This window comes from Melozone crissalis, unplaced genomic scaffold (assembly GCF_028551555.1).
Source record: "Melozone crissalis strain CALT ecotype California unplaced genomic scaffold, PUWL_Pcris_2 ptg000061l_1, whole genome shotgun sequence".
Taxonomy (NCBI): Eukaryota; Metazoa; Chordata; class Aves; order Passeriformes; family Passerellidae; genus Melozone; species Melozone crissalis.
In genome coordinates this window covers 13,797,403-13,813,929 of record NW_026535839.1, presented here as the reverse complement: position 1 = coordinate 13,813,929, position 16,527 = coordinate 13,797,403, and the positions used below count along the sequence as shown (strand labels likewise).

The 16,527-nt window shown below is 38.5% G+C and overlaps 1 protein-coding gene across 15 annotated transcripts in view; it reads right to left on the bottom strand.

The window, feature by feature from the left end:
• Positions 1-16,527, bottom strand: part of TENM2 (teneurin transmembrane protein 2) — a 612,801-nt gene that overhangs the window by 67,122 nt on the left and 529,152 nt on the right. For 9 of the 15 annotated variants that reach the window (XM_054288118.1, XM_054288120.1, XM_054288117.1 and 6 more), the window contains 2 exons: positions 12,476-12,676; positions 9,559-9,771 (listed from right to left, as the gene is read on the bottom strand). In XM_054288118.1, the coding sequence (XP_054144093.1) occupies positions 9,559-9,771; positions 12,476-12,676 (414 nt within the window). The remainder of the gene's footprint in view (positions 1-9,558; positions 9,772-12,475; positions 12,677-16,527) is intronic. The other 6 variants (XM_054288121.1, XM_054288124.1, XM_054288125.1 and 3 more) reach the window with 3 other exon arrangements.

Below are 16,527 nucleotides of genomic sequence, written 5' to 3'. Positions count from 1 at the left end.
CCAACACCTACCTAAAAAAATACTCATCTGAAATTTTATAATTAAACAGAAGAAATTAATCTTCACATGGGTTCATGTAAAAATATACTGAAATGTTAGAAGTGTTTATACTTTTCAAATATATGAACAATTAACTATTAGCTCATGCAGTTCAATCTACCCTAATCAAGCCAGAACATTTAAAAAGAAATATCTAAACCTTTTCTCGCAGCTATTTTGATGCTATCTTGTTTTTACAGCATTTTAAAAGCAGGATACAGTCTATTGATGCTGAGTTTGATCAAACTGCTTTGTCCTGGATTGTTAAAAACTACAAATACAAACTAAAGATACAGTGAGATCAGGAAAAAAGCAAAAGATGGTTGTTTGTCAAAATGATTACTCCCTAGTTCCAGAATGCAGGATGTCTTTGAAGAGTCACTGTGGAATAGAGGAAGGCAAGTGAAGGAGGCAGGACTTGGGGGCTGCTTTGCAAACCATGTTTGAGAGACCCCAGAGCCTGTTTGACACTTGAACAGCTGGGACTCATAGCCCAGCTCCAAAAAACCAGAGAGCCACCACAAGAAAATCCATCCCAGATGTCAGACACCACTCATGGGCCACACAGCTGGCTGATCACAGTAAGGCAGGAGTAAAAATATGGTTTAAGAGTAGTAGAGTTAGAGGAAGAAAAGCTTTATGTGGATAAGCAGACAGCCATGTCTCCCCTGCCTAAATTTTCATTAAGGATAATGTTTTGATCCATGTCACAGCAAATCCTTCATGAAAGCAAACTTGCTACTTTTCCATGAAAACTGCTTAACTGTTTAAGAGAGGTGCTTTTTTTGAGTGAAATATTTAAGTGTGCAGTGCTCAGGGTCAGCTCTCAGAGCTGAAAATCCTCAGGGAACAGCTAGGCCATGAATCCTTTCTGCTCTAATCCCGTTAGTGAATGAAGAGGGGATGATGACAAACACAGCAACCTCAATACATCATGTCCTGCTTTTCCTCTGGCTTTCAGCAGCCTGGCTCTGAACTGCTGATTAATGAGACACCAGCACTGCTTTGTCTCCATCTATCCCAGCATGGATGTGTTTTGAAGACAACTGACAGCCTGAGATGGACAGTAATATGTCAATCAACACAACATCACTGAAAACACGACAGTAGAATGTGCTGGAAATTGTAGAAATCTACTCAGTTGGACACAATTTCTTGGCAGCTATAAATCAGGTAATAGCAACCTCAGGATTATTCCAATTATTTTTCACTTTCAACATGAAGAGATGAAAATGGACTAAAGCATCAGACCCAAATGCCTTCAAGAATACTCAAGTTTGTATTCAGCTCTTACATTTCAGTAACCCAAATTATGTTTGCAATTTCTTTGGGCAAATAAGATATTATATGATGATTTCTGTTGGACAGCAAACTTTGCTTCTTTTTATATGTATAGAAAGGCTATATGTAAAATGAAATAGGCTGAGGCAGGAATAATCTCCAGAAGCATCGTTATCCTATTGAGCATTTCATAAGCAGGTCAGAACAAGGCTGGAAAGAAAGAAGGAACAAGAGAAAAGAGCTGGATAACATAAATTTTGTAAAAACTTTCTTCAATAAGAATGGCTCATGATACCTCGTAACTTGTGCTCTGAACAAGTCCCCATATTCATTCCTTAAGATCTGTTAAAAAACTGTCTAAGTAAGGGCTTTTAGCGAAAGAAGGATGTATCAATATTCAGCATCAGTGTGTATTCATCCTCAGTGAGTAGTTACTGCACAAGAGAGAGCTGACAGCTTAAAGAGAAGCCTTTCAATAGTTTCATTTTTCCCCGAAGCCCTAAATAGATCACACAGCAAAATCCTGAACTGACACCTCAGAGGTTCTACAGAGACCATTTTTTCCTTTTTATTTCTGACATTAATATTTTTTAATACAACATTAAACTAGGAAAATATTGAGCAGAGAATTTCAAAAGCATCAAATATCTTAGGAAGACAAGTCTCTAACTTATAATGCATCCTACTATTAATTTGATACTAAATTGGCAAGAAACTGAAAAGAAAAAACAACCAACAAAACCCTTTGCAAAGCTTTGCATCTGAAATATTATTCCACCGAGTTTGCAGCAGTCAGGCAAAACACATTTGACTTTATTTGCATCTTCAAGCATGAAAGGTTATGTGAAACTGATACTGAAGATGCAGGAATGATACCTTGAGAATGTATAAGCAAGAATAAAAATGATCAAGAAAAAGGCAGCTTTAACAGGAATGTGAACAGCAGGTCTCAAAACCATGGACAGCTATTATTCTCTTTTGTATTTCTTTCTTAGTAAGTATAAATATTATATATATGTATATACATGGCTGTTTCTCAGGGTCCAGCTCTACCTTTCTGTCTCTATACAATCCATGCCACTGACCTCTCACAAGCATTCCTGTGGCTTTGTTGTTTTGTTTCCAGCAACATTGTGTAATTCACTCCCTTGCTGAAGCTCTGCTTGACACCACAGGGTACAAAATAATACAGAAAATATTATCTGCAGGAGAAGAGAAGATTGTCTGGCTCCTGGAATACTGCTAGGAACAGCATAATCAGCTCTGCCCTTTCAAAAGTTAGATCAGCTCCCTGATTGATTGCCCTCCCTCACTTTTTGTGGTCTTTTAAGAGTTCAAGAATTGGCCAGAAAATCAATATAACTCATAAAAAAACCCTCCAAAAGGAAAAAAAAAGAAATGTGGTTTTAGTTTGGGAAACTATTCACCAGGATCTACTGGGTGCACCTTTGAAGTACCAGACAAAATGCAGGAAGTTTAGCTGAAAACATACTCATTAAATTTTTTGGGCTAGAAAGGAAAGAAATAAGGTCATGTTCTGCAAATATCCTGTAAAAAGAGAAAGAAAAAAGCGACTCAAGTGTTCTGACACTGAGCTGTGACATATTTCAATCATTTACAGGAAGCCCTCAGCAAAGAATGCAAACAGGAAAGTTCTTCCTCATGAATAAGCTTGCCTTTCAGCAAAAAAAGATCCCCAGCTGTCCCCTGAAAATTCTGTAAATGAAAAGGAATTCTTTTTCTAAACTCCTTGAAAGTCAAACCATTCTCACTATACATAAATCTCTACACAGAATGCTTCTTTCCAAGTATTCATAATCAGCTACCTTGCTTGGCTATGATAAAATTAAGTGGATGTCTATTGTAATTCTGGATTCCTTAGTGCTACAGATATTATTTTGAAAGTTTATTCATCCCTGATCCACAAAAGTAGCCAGTATATTTCAGTTTTCAGCATAGGAATATGCAAAGTTACAAACCAGAACCAGAAATCCCAAGCAAAAGCCATCTACATAATACAGAATCTGGGGACTCTAAAAAGAGATTTTACTCAGAAATAAAAGATGACAAAGACAACCAGCAAAGCACCTCAATAGCAAATGTAGCTGGGAAAGATAAGAAGCATCAGATTCCCAGGAAGAAATTTATTTACCAGGAACTCAGACCTTTGCTGAAGCACAGAGATGCTTCACTAGATGAGTACTTATTTATCCAAGTGACGAGAACATTTCCTTGGCTTTGGTTATAAAATGGAACATGACATAACATATGCTCCCAAAATTCCACCCTATGAGGAAGATTTCTACCTTTTGAGTCTCTCTGTCTTTGAATGATGGAAGTGAAAATGTGAATGATGTGCAGTGAGTGACAGAAATAATTGAGAATTGAGAATCTCTCAGGTTGCCTCATGAGGTACCTGCTGCTCCTCTGCTTTGCTGAGGAGGCACAGGGAGAGCAACTCAAAGAATATATCAGTAGAAATCTGCTTCCATGTATAAAACAGTGGGATGACTTGTGATACAGGTGATGAACTGGAAACTGCACATTCAGGAACAGCCAACATCTCCAATGTTTTGGTCATGTCACCATATATATATTACCAACACATTTCAATGACTGCAGTAATGAAAAGTGGTCGTGACCTAAATATTCTATGCATTTTTCAAATAAAATGAAAGAAAAAATGTTCCTACTTCCTCAGAGCATGCAATCTAAATTCCTGTCATCGTTGTTAGAGGGTTTTTTATGCCTTGATAGGTTATAAACTGTTACAGATTAATTTTAAGTTAGAAATCCATTGGAGAAGTCTAATATATCTAGCTCCTTCTAAATTGCTCTTTGTCAGATACGATGGCTTTCCACTGCCTCCTCCCACACACTTTCCATCTCTCCTGAAAATTGCCTCATCTTTGAATCATTACCCTTGTAATTACAACAAGAGAAATCAGTAGTAGAAGGAAAAAAAATCTTTGACACAAAGAGCATTATCAGGGGACAGAAATGTCTTGCTATATCCAAAGATAACACGATGCCACATCATTAATGTTTCCATTGATTATTGAGTCCATGATGAGGTAAAAAACTAAATCTTTACTCTTTATTTGTGGTATTCCAGCCAGCTGATGGAAAATATAAACATGTGTCAAAGCTGGAAAGGTCATCCCAAAGCACTCAGGGGGGAAAGGTTTTTAGTAAACAATTTTTTATTAGAACCAGAGGTGGAATAGGGTCCACACAGTGTTCACCTTTAAAGGGAGAGTATTTAAAGTATTTCCCTACTGGGTGTGAGTTTGTGTGGATGTTTCAGAGTGGCTCAATATCCACATTGACAACCCATTGTTCTGCAAATACAGAACGCATAGATCAGTCTCCCTGGCTGGATAAATTATCAATTCTACTTCCAACAGTGGCATTGGATTCTTAAAAGGAATGACAGTACAGCTCTTAAGGTAGGCCATTAAAAATAAACTCCTTAGAAGGAATGCTTCCTCCTAAGCTCATTTAAAAGGAGACTTGGAAGAGAGCTCATAGAGTTCAATGATTTCTGGTGAGGCTGCTGCCCCAGGGCAGGATTAATTACCTCTCTTATTCCTGACTAGTTTGTCTAAAAGGTTCTTAAAAACTCCATTGATGAGGAATTCACAATTTGCTTGGACAACCTCCTTCAGTTTTTCATTCATTGATAACATGTTTTTTCCTAATACAAATATCTTGTACTAAAACTTAAACTTCTCAATCATCCTAGACACAAAGTCCTTTCTTTTTTTTCTGTACATTTTTTGCATCTGAAAATATTAGGTTATTTTCCACCATGTAGGTGACAGAATCCTAGCTTTTTTTTCAAATCTTTCTCCTTTACTCAAAGCCTTGAATACATAGAAGATAAGATACAGAGCTAATACAGATTTCCAAACCCCTTCTTCACTAAGGAACTTGTTCTCCAATTTTGACAGTTTTAGGGCCAAGGAGCCAGTGGGGCAAAGTTGCTGATCCCCAGCTCTGGAGTTGGATTTCAGAAAGCACTACCAAGGCCAGAACAGTGTTGGGTTTGTGGCTGGACTTGATGATCTTAAGGGTCTTTTGTAAGCTAAATGAGCCCAAGCAGAGCCTGAAGAGATGGACTCATCACCTGCTTGTGTTTTGTCAGGCAGGCAGGTGGAGGCTCAGCTTCATGTCTGTACCAGGGGTATAGCTCATTTGCATAAAAATAATTTTAAAAAAGAACATAAGAGATAACAACTCTCTGGATCAAAATCTGCAGCAGAGTATCCATATTACCAAATAGCTTTGACTACAATATTTTCCCACTTTCTGTCTGAAAAGGAGTGCTTAACCTACCTCTAATGGAGGACATGAGCAGACAAGGGCAAGGCTTGGGAATATGACAGGCAGCCCCAAAGAAAACTTCACATATCACCTTCTGGTCAGAGCTCACCTTAAAAGATCCATTTGCAGACATTTAAATTTTACTTGCAAATATTTAGGATTAAATCCTGCTTTCACTGGTCTCCCAGTGAGATTTTTACCAATAACTTAATAAGAGACCACGCTCAGGGATATGAATTACAGATGGAATTACACTTTTAAAATGGTATTTCTGACTGTTTCATAAGATCTCCATATATATCACTCTGTCCTTGGAATGCTATCTTGACAGTTTATATGCAGAACATCCTCTGCAAGCATTTAAAAACAAAAGTTTTAAACATCCAGATAATATTTTCAGTGAAAGTAACAGATCTGTTTTATAACAGCATCTTTTAAAAAACATTCAGATGATTTAAGGAAAAGCTGAATCCTCCATCTTAAATTTCTGTCATGAAATGGGTTCAAGATTAACAACTTCTATACCTTTCTTTCACTTTGTTATTAGTTTTCCAATATTTTTTTTTCATCTAGATTACCCTCTATTATTTAGTTATAACTTCCTCCATAATTGCAATCAATGAATAGTAATCACTTAATAAACATATCCTGACAGGTCTATTTTTGCACTGGGAAAAGATTAATTTTCTTTATCACCACTCCAGTAAGCAATTTCTTTTCTTACCTGAAGTAGCAAAGTGAGCTGAAGTTCTGCTCTGCTTCAAAAAGCAGCTGAGCAAGACCAGACTCCTTTCACTTTTATATTATTTGGATATAGATTTATCAAAATTTGAGTAACTTGGAACACGCATGCATTTTTATTTGCATTGATTCTTACACATAATTCTATTGCACACAGGCAAAAGCTGCTTTGCACAGACACTGTGCTAACACTGAGCTCACACTGCTGTTCTGGGAGGATTTTCTGAGTGCTTTTCTTAAACCAGGTAAAACAGAGAAAAAAAATGCATTTCTATTGAAACTTTTGAGCTTAGATACTCAACAACGAAATGACAAGGAGTGTGCATTCTGTCAAGAATCTATTAAAGCCTCATTTTGATATTAAATAGGATAAAATATCCGAATCAGCTTGGATACCCGCAGTTTGCTATGATGATTTCTTTTCCACTGCCATGTAAATATAGCACAAAGAAACTGGTAAAGAAACACAAACAAAAAAAAATGGTTTTTATATAGAAATCTCCTTTTTTTCCTCACAGATCAATTTGTTCTAAGTGGACTTGGACTAAAGTCACTGGAATCAAAGCAAGTTTTTCTGCTGACTTCATTTCAGACAAGGTGTAGCAAAAATGGAAATTCAGGGTAAATAACCTCTCCTACAGGATTTGCATTTCCTGCCTTAGGACAAACAGCCTGTGCAGTTTTCAGGTACCTTCCAGAAGGACTAATTGGTGGCATCTTTTTAGGCAGACACTCCTCAGTAATTCTGACATTAAGTGCTGTGTCAAACTTTCAGCTGGAACATGAAGGCAGTACTCTGACAGTGAGTTGCTGTAAAATTTAAGTGCACTTTAGTTCTTCACACCAACGTTTAAAACATCTTGAGAAACTCATCATTGTACCAAAGCATCAATTCACTCTAAGCACAAATTTTCCAGTGTAACTTCTAGAAATTTCATACCAATACTGACAAAAATCCCTTTTACCATCCTTTTCCTCTGAACTCTGTGCTTCAGCTCCCTGTAACACAAACCAGTGGGGTCACACTGAGCTGTCCCTCTGAACTCAATTCCATCCCTGGCATCAGCCTTTGTGCTTTTGTAAATGGCCTCAGGACATAACCATGTGAAAATCCTTACTGATACAGGCCTGTCACAAGAACCTCTGTCTGCATGCAACAGACAACTTCTGACTGCACAAACATCATCCATGATAACTAGAAGGGCATACCTGAATTTTTTGCACTAAGTCTCATCTTTGCCACAGGCAGGATCACATTAAGTTTCAAGGAAATCTGTGTAATACACACCAAACAAAAAAAGCTTACGCATATTTTAATCACTTTAGAAATATCACCCTTCCTCTGGAAAGAATTGATTATACACATCAGTAATAAGGGAGATATCTAGTTCAAAGCTCTGAAAATTAGGTTTAAAATCTCACTTCAGAGTTCACTAGTTCAGCTTGCAGTTTTCAGCCTACTTTGAGATCTTGGTAAAAGGCATCTTTTTGTCTGCACAGTAATGAAGACTTTACATACACTAATTACTTCTAAACATCAGCACGTTACTAAGAGATTATAAAGCAAAACAAATTTTGTGCGAAGCATCAACTTCTGAAATAAGCAATTATTACAGAATTTAATGAAAAAATTATATACTAGGCATTTTGTAAAGATCTGGGAAGAACTTTGAAAACAAAATGCCTGGATTAATCTAGCAGAGGTATGTTGATATGATGGAAGTCTGAAAGCAATTATGAAATAAACACTCTGCATCTGTGCTGGTCACAAAGTGTTCAGTCATAAAAGCTTTGATTTAAATCATATTAGCACAGCGTGGAGGAAGCATGCAGCACCACAACATCAAAGGATATGCCCTGAAAATATGTATCAATTTTTCTTTTTTTTTTTAATCTCTCCAATAGGAGTATACTTTTATTTTCCAACTCCTGTGTTGGAAGTGGTTTGTATATCCAAAGAGAAATCAGAGGGGAATGAAAAAGAAAAACAGCTTGAGGGATGCAAGAATCTCACCATACGTTTAAGTAAAGAAATAACAATTCACTTGTAATAGGACTGTCCCATTAGGGTCCCTGACCGCCACAAAAATCTCAAGTGACCTACTCTTTTCTTTCTTAAATTCATCACCTTAAGATAATGAAAACAACATGACTCTGGATTTGGACTCATCAGATTTTTTCTAAGGCATACTTCACAGTTCTCCAAAAATTCTCTGGAGAAAAACACACTCGTCTGAACCTCACAGTCTCAGTAGATGGGATACTCTTGTTCAGATAAATCTGCTCAAACTTCTCAGAAGGGATGTGATCACTGAGAATTTCCCATTTTTGAATATAGCTCACAGAAAATAACAGTTTTCTCCTTTGAGTAAATTTCCAAAACAATCCAAATAGAGTTGACTGCTTGTAGAGACAAAATAAAGAGCTTCACTTAGGAACAATTAATTCCTCTTTCAAGTAAATTTTCAAGCATGGTAATTGAGAGGATAGAACACCATTGCTTTGTGTAAGGATGACCTTTTTGAGCTTCCCAGGCTGGCAGAGCCCAGCTGAGACTGTGCTGCTGATGCTGCAGGCTCTCAGGAAGGGGCTCATGGCATTGTCTCCATGCAGACAGCAGGGCCACTGCCCCAGCAAAGCAGGGGAGAGTGCCAGGGAGCTGCTCCTGTACCAGCAGGAACACACATTCCCCAGCACTGACCCCTGCTCTGGGCGCTGCTGTGGGCTGTGTTTCACATGTGATGTACAGCAGCAGGAGAGCACGGATGGGTCAGACTGGGAAACTGAAAAAGGGGCTATTCACACAAAGGAATGCTTAGTTAGGTTTGAAAATCATTCAGGCTCAGATGATACAAAGATTTCATCCGTAGTACCAAGTGTTCTATTTGTTGATATCACACATGGTACCATTTTGTTCCATCTTTATTTACTAATGTGGAATTTGTTGTTGTGTTGGTTTTGTATGCTTTTTTTCTCTATAAAAAGTAAAAAAATCTATAAAAATCATTGTTACTGATTTGAAATGATTCCAAGAGTCCACCTGCACTTCCCCCAACACATTTTGAGTCAGGCCTGATAGCTGAGAGCACCTGGGTCCTTAAGGGAACAGCCCATTACAGTCCACGACAGTAACTATGTCTCTACGATTTATGAAAAGAAAGCAATATGTGCCTGTTTCGGTGCCTGTCGTTTGCCTACCAATGGTGCAGTGCTCCCCATTCCAGCCCTCTCTGCATTCACACTTCCCATCTTTACAAGTCCCGTGCTCGGTGCAGCGGGGGTGGCACACACGCTGGTCACAGCCCGCTCCCGTCCAGCCCTCCTCGCAGCGACAGGCCCCGCCGATGCACACGCCGTGCGTGCCACAGTCCACCGAGCACACTTCTAGGAGAGAGAACAGCAGTCACAGCCGGCCCCGGGGCGAGGGAGCACCCCAGCAGCGCCTCTGCAAAAAACCACACTCAACAAAAGCCGGCCTGCTCACCTTCTGATGAAAGCCGGCATTTAATTTTTGTTTAAAAGCAAAGTAAATTAAAAGTTGCTTTCATACCTTAAAGTTTTTCAAATGCCTTTATATTTTTATAGTTTTTGTTTTTTAATATAAACACCTTTATATTTTTTTAATATAAATACCTTTATATGTCAGAAACCAGGAAATTCGTCTGAGTGTCCTGGATGGCTCGAGCCCCTGCCAGGGGGCTCAGAGACCTTGGCACAGAGCCTGTGCCAAGACGCCTGTGACTTTGATCTTGACCCATGGAAAAAATTACCAACCTTATATGAGGACTTACAAGCCACAAAAATTTAAGTAGAACGATAGTTTGTCACAGGGTGAAAAGCAGAATTTTGGGGTTTTTAGAATGGGGGCTCGGGGTGCCATGATGGAGGAATTTGGGCGTACCCCGTCCTTCTTCCTAGCCTCCATCTTCTGGGTGGTGTTGGCACTTTTGGACTGGTTTAAGGTAGAAACTCACTGTCTAACATAGGTGATAGGCATTGGCAAATTATGGTAAATAATGTACATGAAGTTTTTAGTATAAAAAGATAACACTGCCCTGAGAGTGGTCAGTGTGCCACAACCCAACCTGACAGACAGACCTCAGTGAGTTGGAGAAATAATGTAATAGATAAGAAATAATAAACAACCTTGAGAACAACAACAGAAGAATCCTGACTTCTTCTTTGACTGCGGGACTGGGAAACAGAGACTTGTACATATCTCAGAGAGTCACTCTGACCAGCAGAGATTCTGAGATTTATATTTTAATTTTTTTTAATATAAATGCCTTTATATTTTTCAAATCCTGTACTGCATTGGTACATAACTCTAAACTCCATGTAAAGTGTTAGCTGCTGTCTACACATTTTGGTCAGATGAAACAATCCCTCTAGGCCTGTAACTCAAGGACACTCTACTGCCTCAGGCCATGAAAACTATAAACAGAAGTGAATTGGGGGGAAGCAAATGGGGGAATTTGACTTCATTACCTGAAGCTATAACCCTTGATGTGCAAATGGACCTAAATTTAAATTGTCTGAAAAACTCGTGATCATCATCTACCTTGGGTATAGGCTCTCTCGGAGTATTTTGATTGCCCAAGGTGCATCTATAGAAGGTTTTTAATAGTAATAAATACCCACTTCATTTTCTTAACCTTGTCTAGCCTCTGTTCTAGGCAGCCACTCCAAGGCATCAGTTTAAAAAAGCCTGCTAATGTGCACTGGACAGAGCTGCACCCTCCACACAGACACAAACATGTCAGAGGTGCTGTCCCCAACAGCAAAGGAGGTGAGCAGGTCGCTCTGCTCTACTCAAACCTGGACCTTGGGTGATTTTGACAGATATTGATTTGCTAAGAATTGAGACTGAAACTCACCTGAAACTCATTTGGCAGAGAATGGCAGCAATTCAGGGTCATTTAGAATGATGGGTTAAAGTCACTTTCCAAGGAGAGATTTTGTATTCCTATTACTAACATGGTCAGTTATCTGGTGTCTCACTGCAAAAATTCTACAGCTCTCTGCCAGTTGAAGTTTCAGATAAGCAGAAGGGTCTTTTGCCCCACACATCACCAAAGAAAGTGGCAGCAAAACTCTCATTCTTGAATTTTTCTGACTGCTTATCCATAAAGCAGAAAACATATCTTGATATTCATGTCACTGGTAGGGTATTCCAGCTGATTAACCTTAGGAAATAACTGAATAACTGTGAAAAATGTAAATATTTGTCTCCATTTGTCTCCAGTGTTTTGAGACACTTGGTTTTGACCTACAGCAGCATCTCAAGGTTCAACTGAAAATGTAAAAGCAAAATTCCCCATATTTCTTTCCCCATAAATGGAAACATTGGGACATTTTCATTTACAGTTGGGAAACAGAAGTACACTTATGTAACTTTTTCAGTCTAAAAGAGAACCAGTGTTAGAACAAAACACAAACGCCTAACCAAATTGAGAATGTCACGAAAACATGTATAGAAGTACATCCACAGTTCTTCCCAACAAAATGAAACAAGCCCAATCATGCAACAAAGACAACTTTCTCGATTACTACCGCGTTTCAAACTTGCCATAGGTATTAACCTTTGAACAAAACAGCAACATGATTGCAAAATGAGGGAAAAAACCTTTTTCTTACCGTGGATGCCATGGGACAGAGAGAGAGAAACAGCCAAGGGACAGAGAGAGGAACAGCAATGGGAGAGAGAGAGAGGAACAGCCATGGAAGAGGGAGAGAAAGGGCCATGGGACAGAGAGAGAGAAACAGCCAAGGGACAGAGAAAGCACCAAGGGACAGAGAGAGAGTAAGGCCAAGCACTTCTCACAGCGGCTTGTGAGAATTTTTAGTTGTAAGGATGTGATAACTTGTTAAGTATAAACAATCTACAGGTGGTGTTTTTCTACTTCATCTTTCTGTTCTTCTCAAGGAGGGTGTATGAGGAAGCTGTTTTTGTTAGTTAGCCAATCAAATAGAATGTATTTTATCACTCTATATAGACCGTGCGGTTCTCTCGAATAAAGTCCTCTTTGCTCTTTCTGCAGCACTGCCTCCCTCCTGTGCCATTGCTGGTGCCAGAGTGAGCTCTTACCGACGGAGCAGTCGGGGCCCATCCAGTTGGGGTCGCAGGTGCAGAGCCCCGTGTCGGGCAGGTAGGAGCCGTGGCCGCTGCACTGCTCGGGGCACTGCGCGCGCGGCAGCTCGCAGCTCGCGCCGCCCCAGCCCGGGCTGCACAGGCACTCCCCGTTCACACACACCCCGTGGTTGGAGCACGTCGGGTCCAAGCAGTCCACTGCAGGGGGAAACAAAAAACGGGTGCAGAAGGGTCACTTCACACCAGGGAGAGTGTGGAAAATGTGCTCTGGAAAGTCTGGACAGGGTGATAAATAGAGCAAACTGAGGGAGCTGTCCAAGTCATATTAATACCTGGTCTGAGAAGGGGAAAGTGAAGTAATTTACATTTTACATAAAATAAATCAAGCAGGGTTTGACTGTGCAATGACAGTTTACTGCAGGAACGCTGTGGTGGAGAAGCATGGAGACTTAAAAATAGTACTTAAATATATATATAGTCAAAGTTCCACACATAAACCTGGAGACATTTCTTCTGAAACACACTGAAGCTCCAATGACTCATGTACTGTATTTCAAGTACAAAATAAGTTAATAATTTGCAGTTTTAAAGGACTTTTTATTTGGAGTATCTTTATAAAAACTGCTATTATTACTATTAAAATGTTAGAGCACTGTTTGAACATTAGGACAGCCACTTCAAGTATGCAGAAGTCAGAATGTCAGTGGCTTTCAGCTTCATTTAGACTCTTAATCATTCAGGCACTTCTGAATGTCTGATCCATGGTCCATTAGTAGCTGAGCTGTGAAACTGAGCCCTGGTTACTTCAACACATATTCTAAACCAGGAGATTGTTTCTCTTAAAGAAGTAAAACCAGAAACAGATACGGATTTCAACCCAGAAACAACAAAGTGAAAATAATTATGATGGAGAATGATGCAATGGAATTTCAGTTGCTATTTCAGTCCTATAAAGGAATGTTACAAGCTGTCTTTCAAACAACTTTATCAGTAACATTATGAGTTTCCAAATTTTTATCTTATATAATGAATCTGTACCAAATTTTTATCTTATATAATGAATCTCTATAACAATACTGTGCTTTACTGCCAATACCCACATGGAGGCTTTACCGAGTACCTTTTGCTGTGGAATTGAAGGTCAAGGTCAAATTCATGTCTTAAATAACTGGAATTCATCTCATGACTGGTATATATTAGCTCACAACAGCAGGACCAAGAATGATTTGCATTCTCTCTCGCTGCTCCAGGAAGATCTGAGTTTATAATGAAAGTGATTTATCCCTCATCTTTTCCAAACTGATCCTTCTAAATTAAGGCAGAGACATTTTGACTCCACCTGATGTGAACAATACTTGATCTTTCAAATCTCAACTTTTCTATAAACATAGAGCCTTGTCAAACTATTTTATTTGTTGTAGAACATTTAAAGCAAGTATATAGATTAGATATAGGCAGAAGATTGAGACAGGTGCATTTAGAGATGCAATAAAATGAGTTATCAGAATACAATAGTATAGAATTCAGAATACAGTAGTACAGGAAGAAATGACTGTAAAATTTCTTACAAGATTTTCATTTTAATGATGAGACTGGCTATCATTTTGGGTTTGCTTTTCCTTTTTTTTCTTTCAGATTTTAAGCCGAGTTAATTGGACATGAAAATATAATGCAATTTCATATTTATAGGTAAACCAAGACTGGTTTGTGGCTCATCTCAAAGTTGATAAATTCATAAGCTGTTTTAAATTACACAGAGTACTTGTCCTGTATTGTTACTCCTTCTTTGTGCTTAGCCAATTATAACCTGTCTGAAGTTTACAATGCATCTTCTGTACAACTGCTGTTGAACTCAAAGGACACAGAGCTGTGATAAAACAGTCTGATTGAATAAAGAAGTAAAGTACACAAAAAGTTAGGTCAATCTACTTTAAAGATGAAGGTTACTTTCCTCCCATATTTGGTCTGTTCTGGGTTTTTTTAGGATATATATTTTAACAGAAAATGTAGAAGGGTAGTACGTGTATAACATCGTTATAGGACAGCTAACTTTAGGAGATAATGATAATTCATAATGTACTCTTCTTGTCAGGAACGTATCATCTTCCTTCTCAAATGAAAGCACTAATGAAAGGAATGTGGAGCATATGAAAAACACCACCTTCTGCTACATAAATTAACTGTCTTCCCTCTATCCTGATTTACAGTGCTCATGCAGCTTTGATTTATTTCTACAGAATGAGCCTATCAATGCCCTAAGCCCCCAATTTCCCTTGTTTTACAGGATAACACACTAAACACCTTTGTCCTTTGTTCCAGACAAATGTGCTTTACAGCTGTTTTGTTCTATCATCTGGGTAAGTAGCAGCTTTCAAAGTTTAAACTGAGGAGAGTTTTTACTCTGAGCTCCAATCTTGTTCTATTTTAATACATACTCAGAGTTATCATCTCAGGCCAGATCCTCGCTGCTGAAATTAGCATAATGTGATTACCTGCAACAGAACTGCACTGACTTGTGTTGCAGAGGTTCTGGCCCTGAGGTGTAGCAGGGTTTACAATGGTATTTAATCAGGATTTATCCACAGACCCTCTTTGGTGTTTAAACAATGGAGAATGCACCTTAGCAAGTATGTTAGGCTTGGAACTCACAGCCCCCTGGCAGCTCAGATCATTAGAGCTCATTTAGTATTGGGCCCTCTGTAGATTTGACAAAAAAAGGCACTGAAAGCAATTTATATCCTTAAGGACAAAAAGGAGGTCAAGGAGTTTTTCAAACAATATGTACCATGAAGTCCCCAAAGAGCCATGAATTACACTTATGAAGTTAAATGTCATTGAAAAATGACTCGACCAGGAAAGTGACAAGAAAACCACCCTTAACTTAACCTAATTTGGCAATTTCACTTGTGTCCCCCCCAAAGTAGACTGAATGAAGCCTGACAAATACCCCACTTCATCTTCTGTGCAAATTTGTTAATAGAAAAACAGTGTTTATGCTGCAAAAATTGTGCATCAAAAATATTGATTTTGGTGTCACTTTCATTTCAGGTAAATTGTTTGAACAATATAACCATGATGAATATCAGAAATAAAAAGCTATTGGGAAGAAAAAAAAATTGCTGACCCACTTATTCTAATTCAATATCCTAGTTGGAAAATGGCAAATGAATCAACCTTTGCCATTCCTTTTGGAAGTTCAAATCAATAGAGGGGATTTCATATATTATATAGAAATACAGTAATATTATTTCTATCATTCTACCATTAAAAGTGTAAAACTTCTATTAATGCAAAAACTTTAACTAAGACTAGATGATTAATTAGAGAGACATCACTTCATAGTGTACCCTTTCTCCCATAGCACTTGAATTAATGTGAGAAATATGTACAAAATAAATGGAATGCTAGAGTAGAAACATGGTGGTTGATTTTTATTTATTTACAAATTAATTCATTGACTTATTTATTGCCCAATCATATATGCAAAAGGGTGCTTTAACCTTTCTTGTCATGTTATTGGCCCCTTCCAAGTTTGCAATCAATACCTCCTGCCTTTGTAATTCATTTATCTTTTTAGGAAGAAACGTATCCTTCCAAGCAAAGTGTTGATTAAATAATGTATATCCTTTCATCTCACATAGCCATTCACCTCCCAAAAAGCTCTGGTGACTGACAGATTTGTTGTGCTCCCAATTTTGGCTGGAGTTAACCCAATACCTTTGCCAAAAGGCCTGCACTGGCTTTTTCTAGAAACTTCTCTGGAGCTGCTGATGCCTCTGCTTCACCATTCCAAACATTCACCTAAGGATAAGATGGAATTAAGCACTACAGGAGCCTATTTCTCTTAGAGGAGTTTGGGGATCCAAGGCAGATAGATCCATGGGGATCCATGGCCCAGACAGACCACAGCCATTCTAAAGAACTGAAAGCAGAGAGAGAATTCCATGCAAGTACCTGGAAATTACAAAGTGAGGGAGGAATGGCTTGCAAGGTAAAATTTCCTGAATTAAATGAAACAAAGATAATTTCAGGCTATCTACCATAATCTC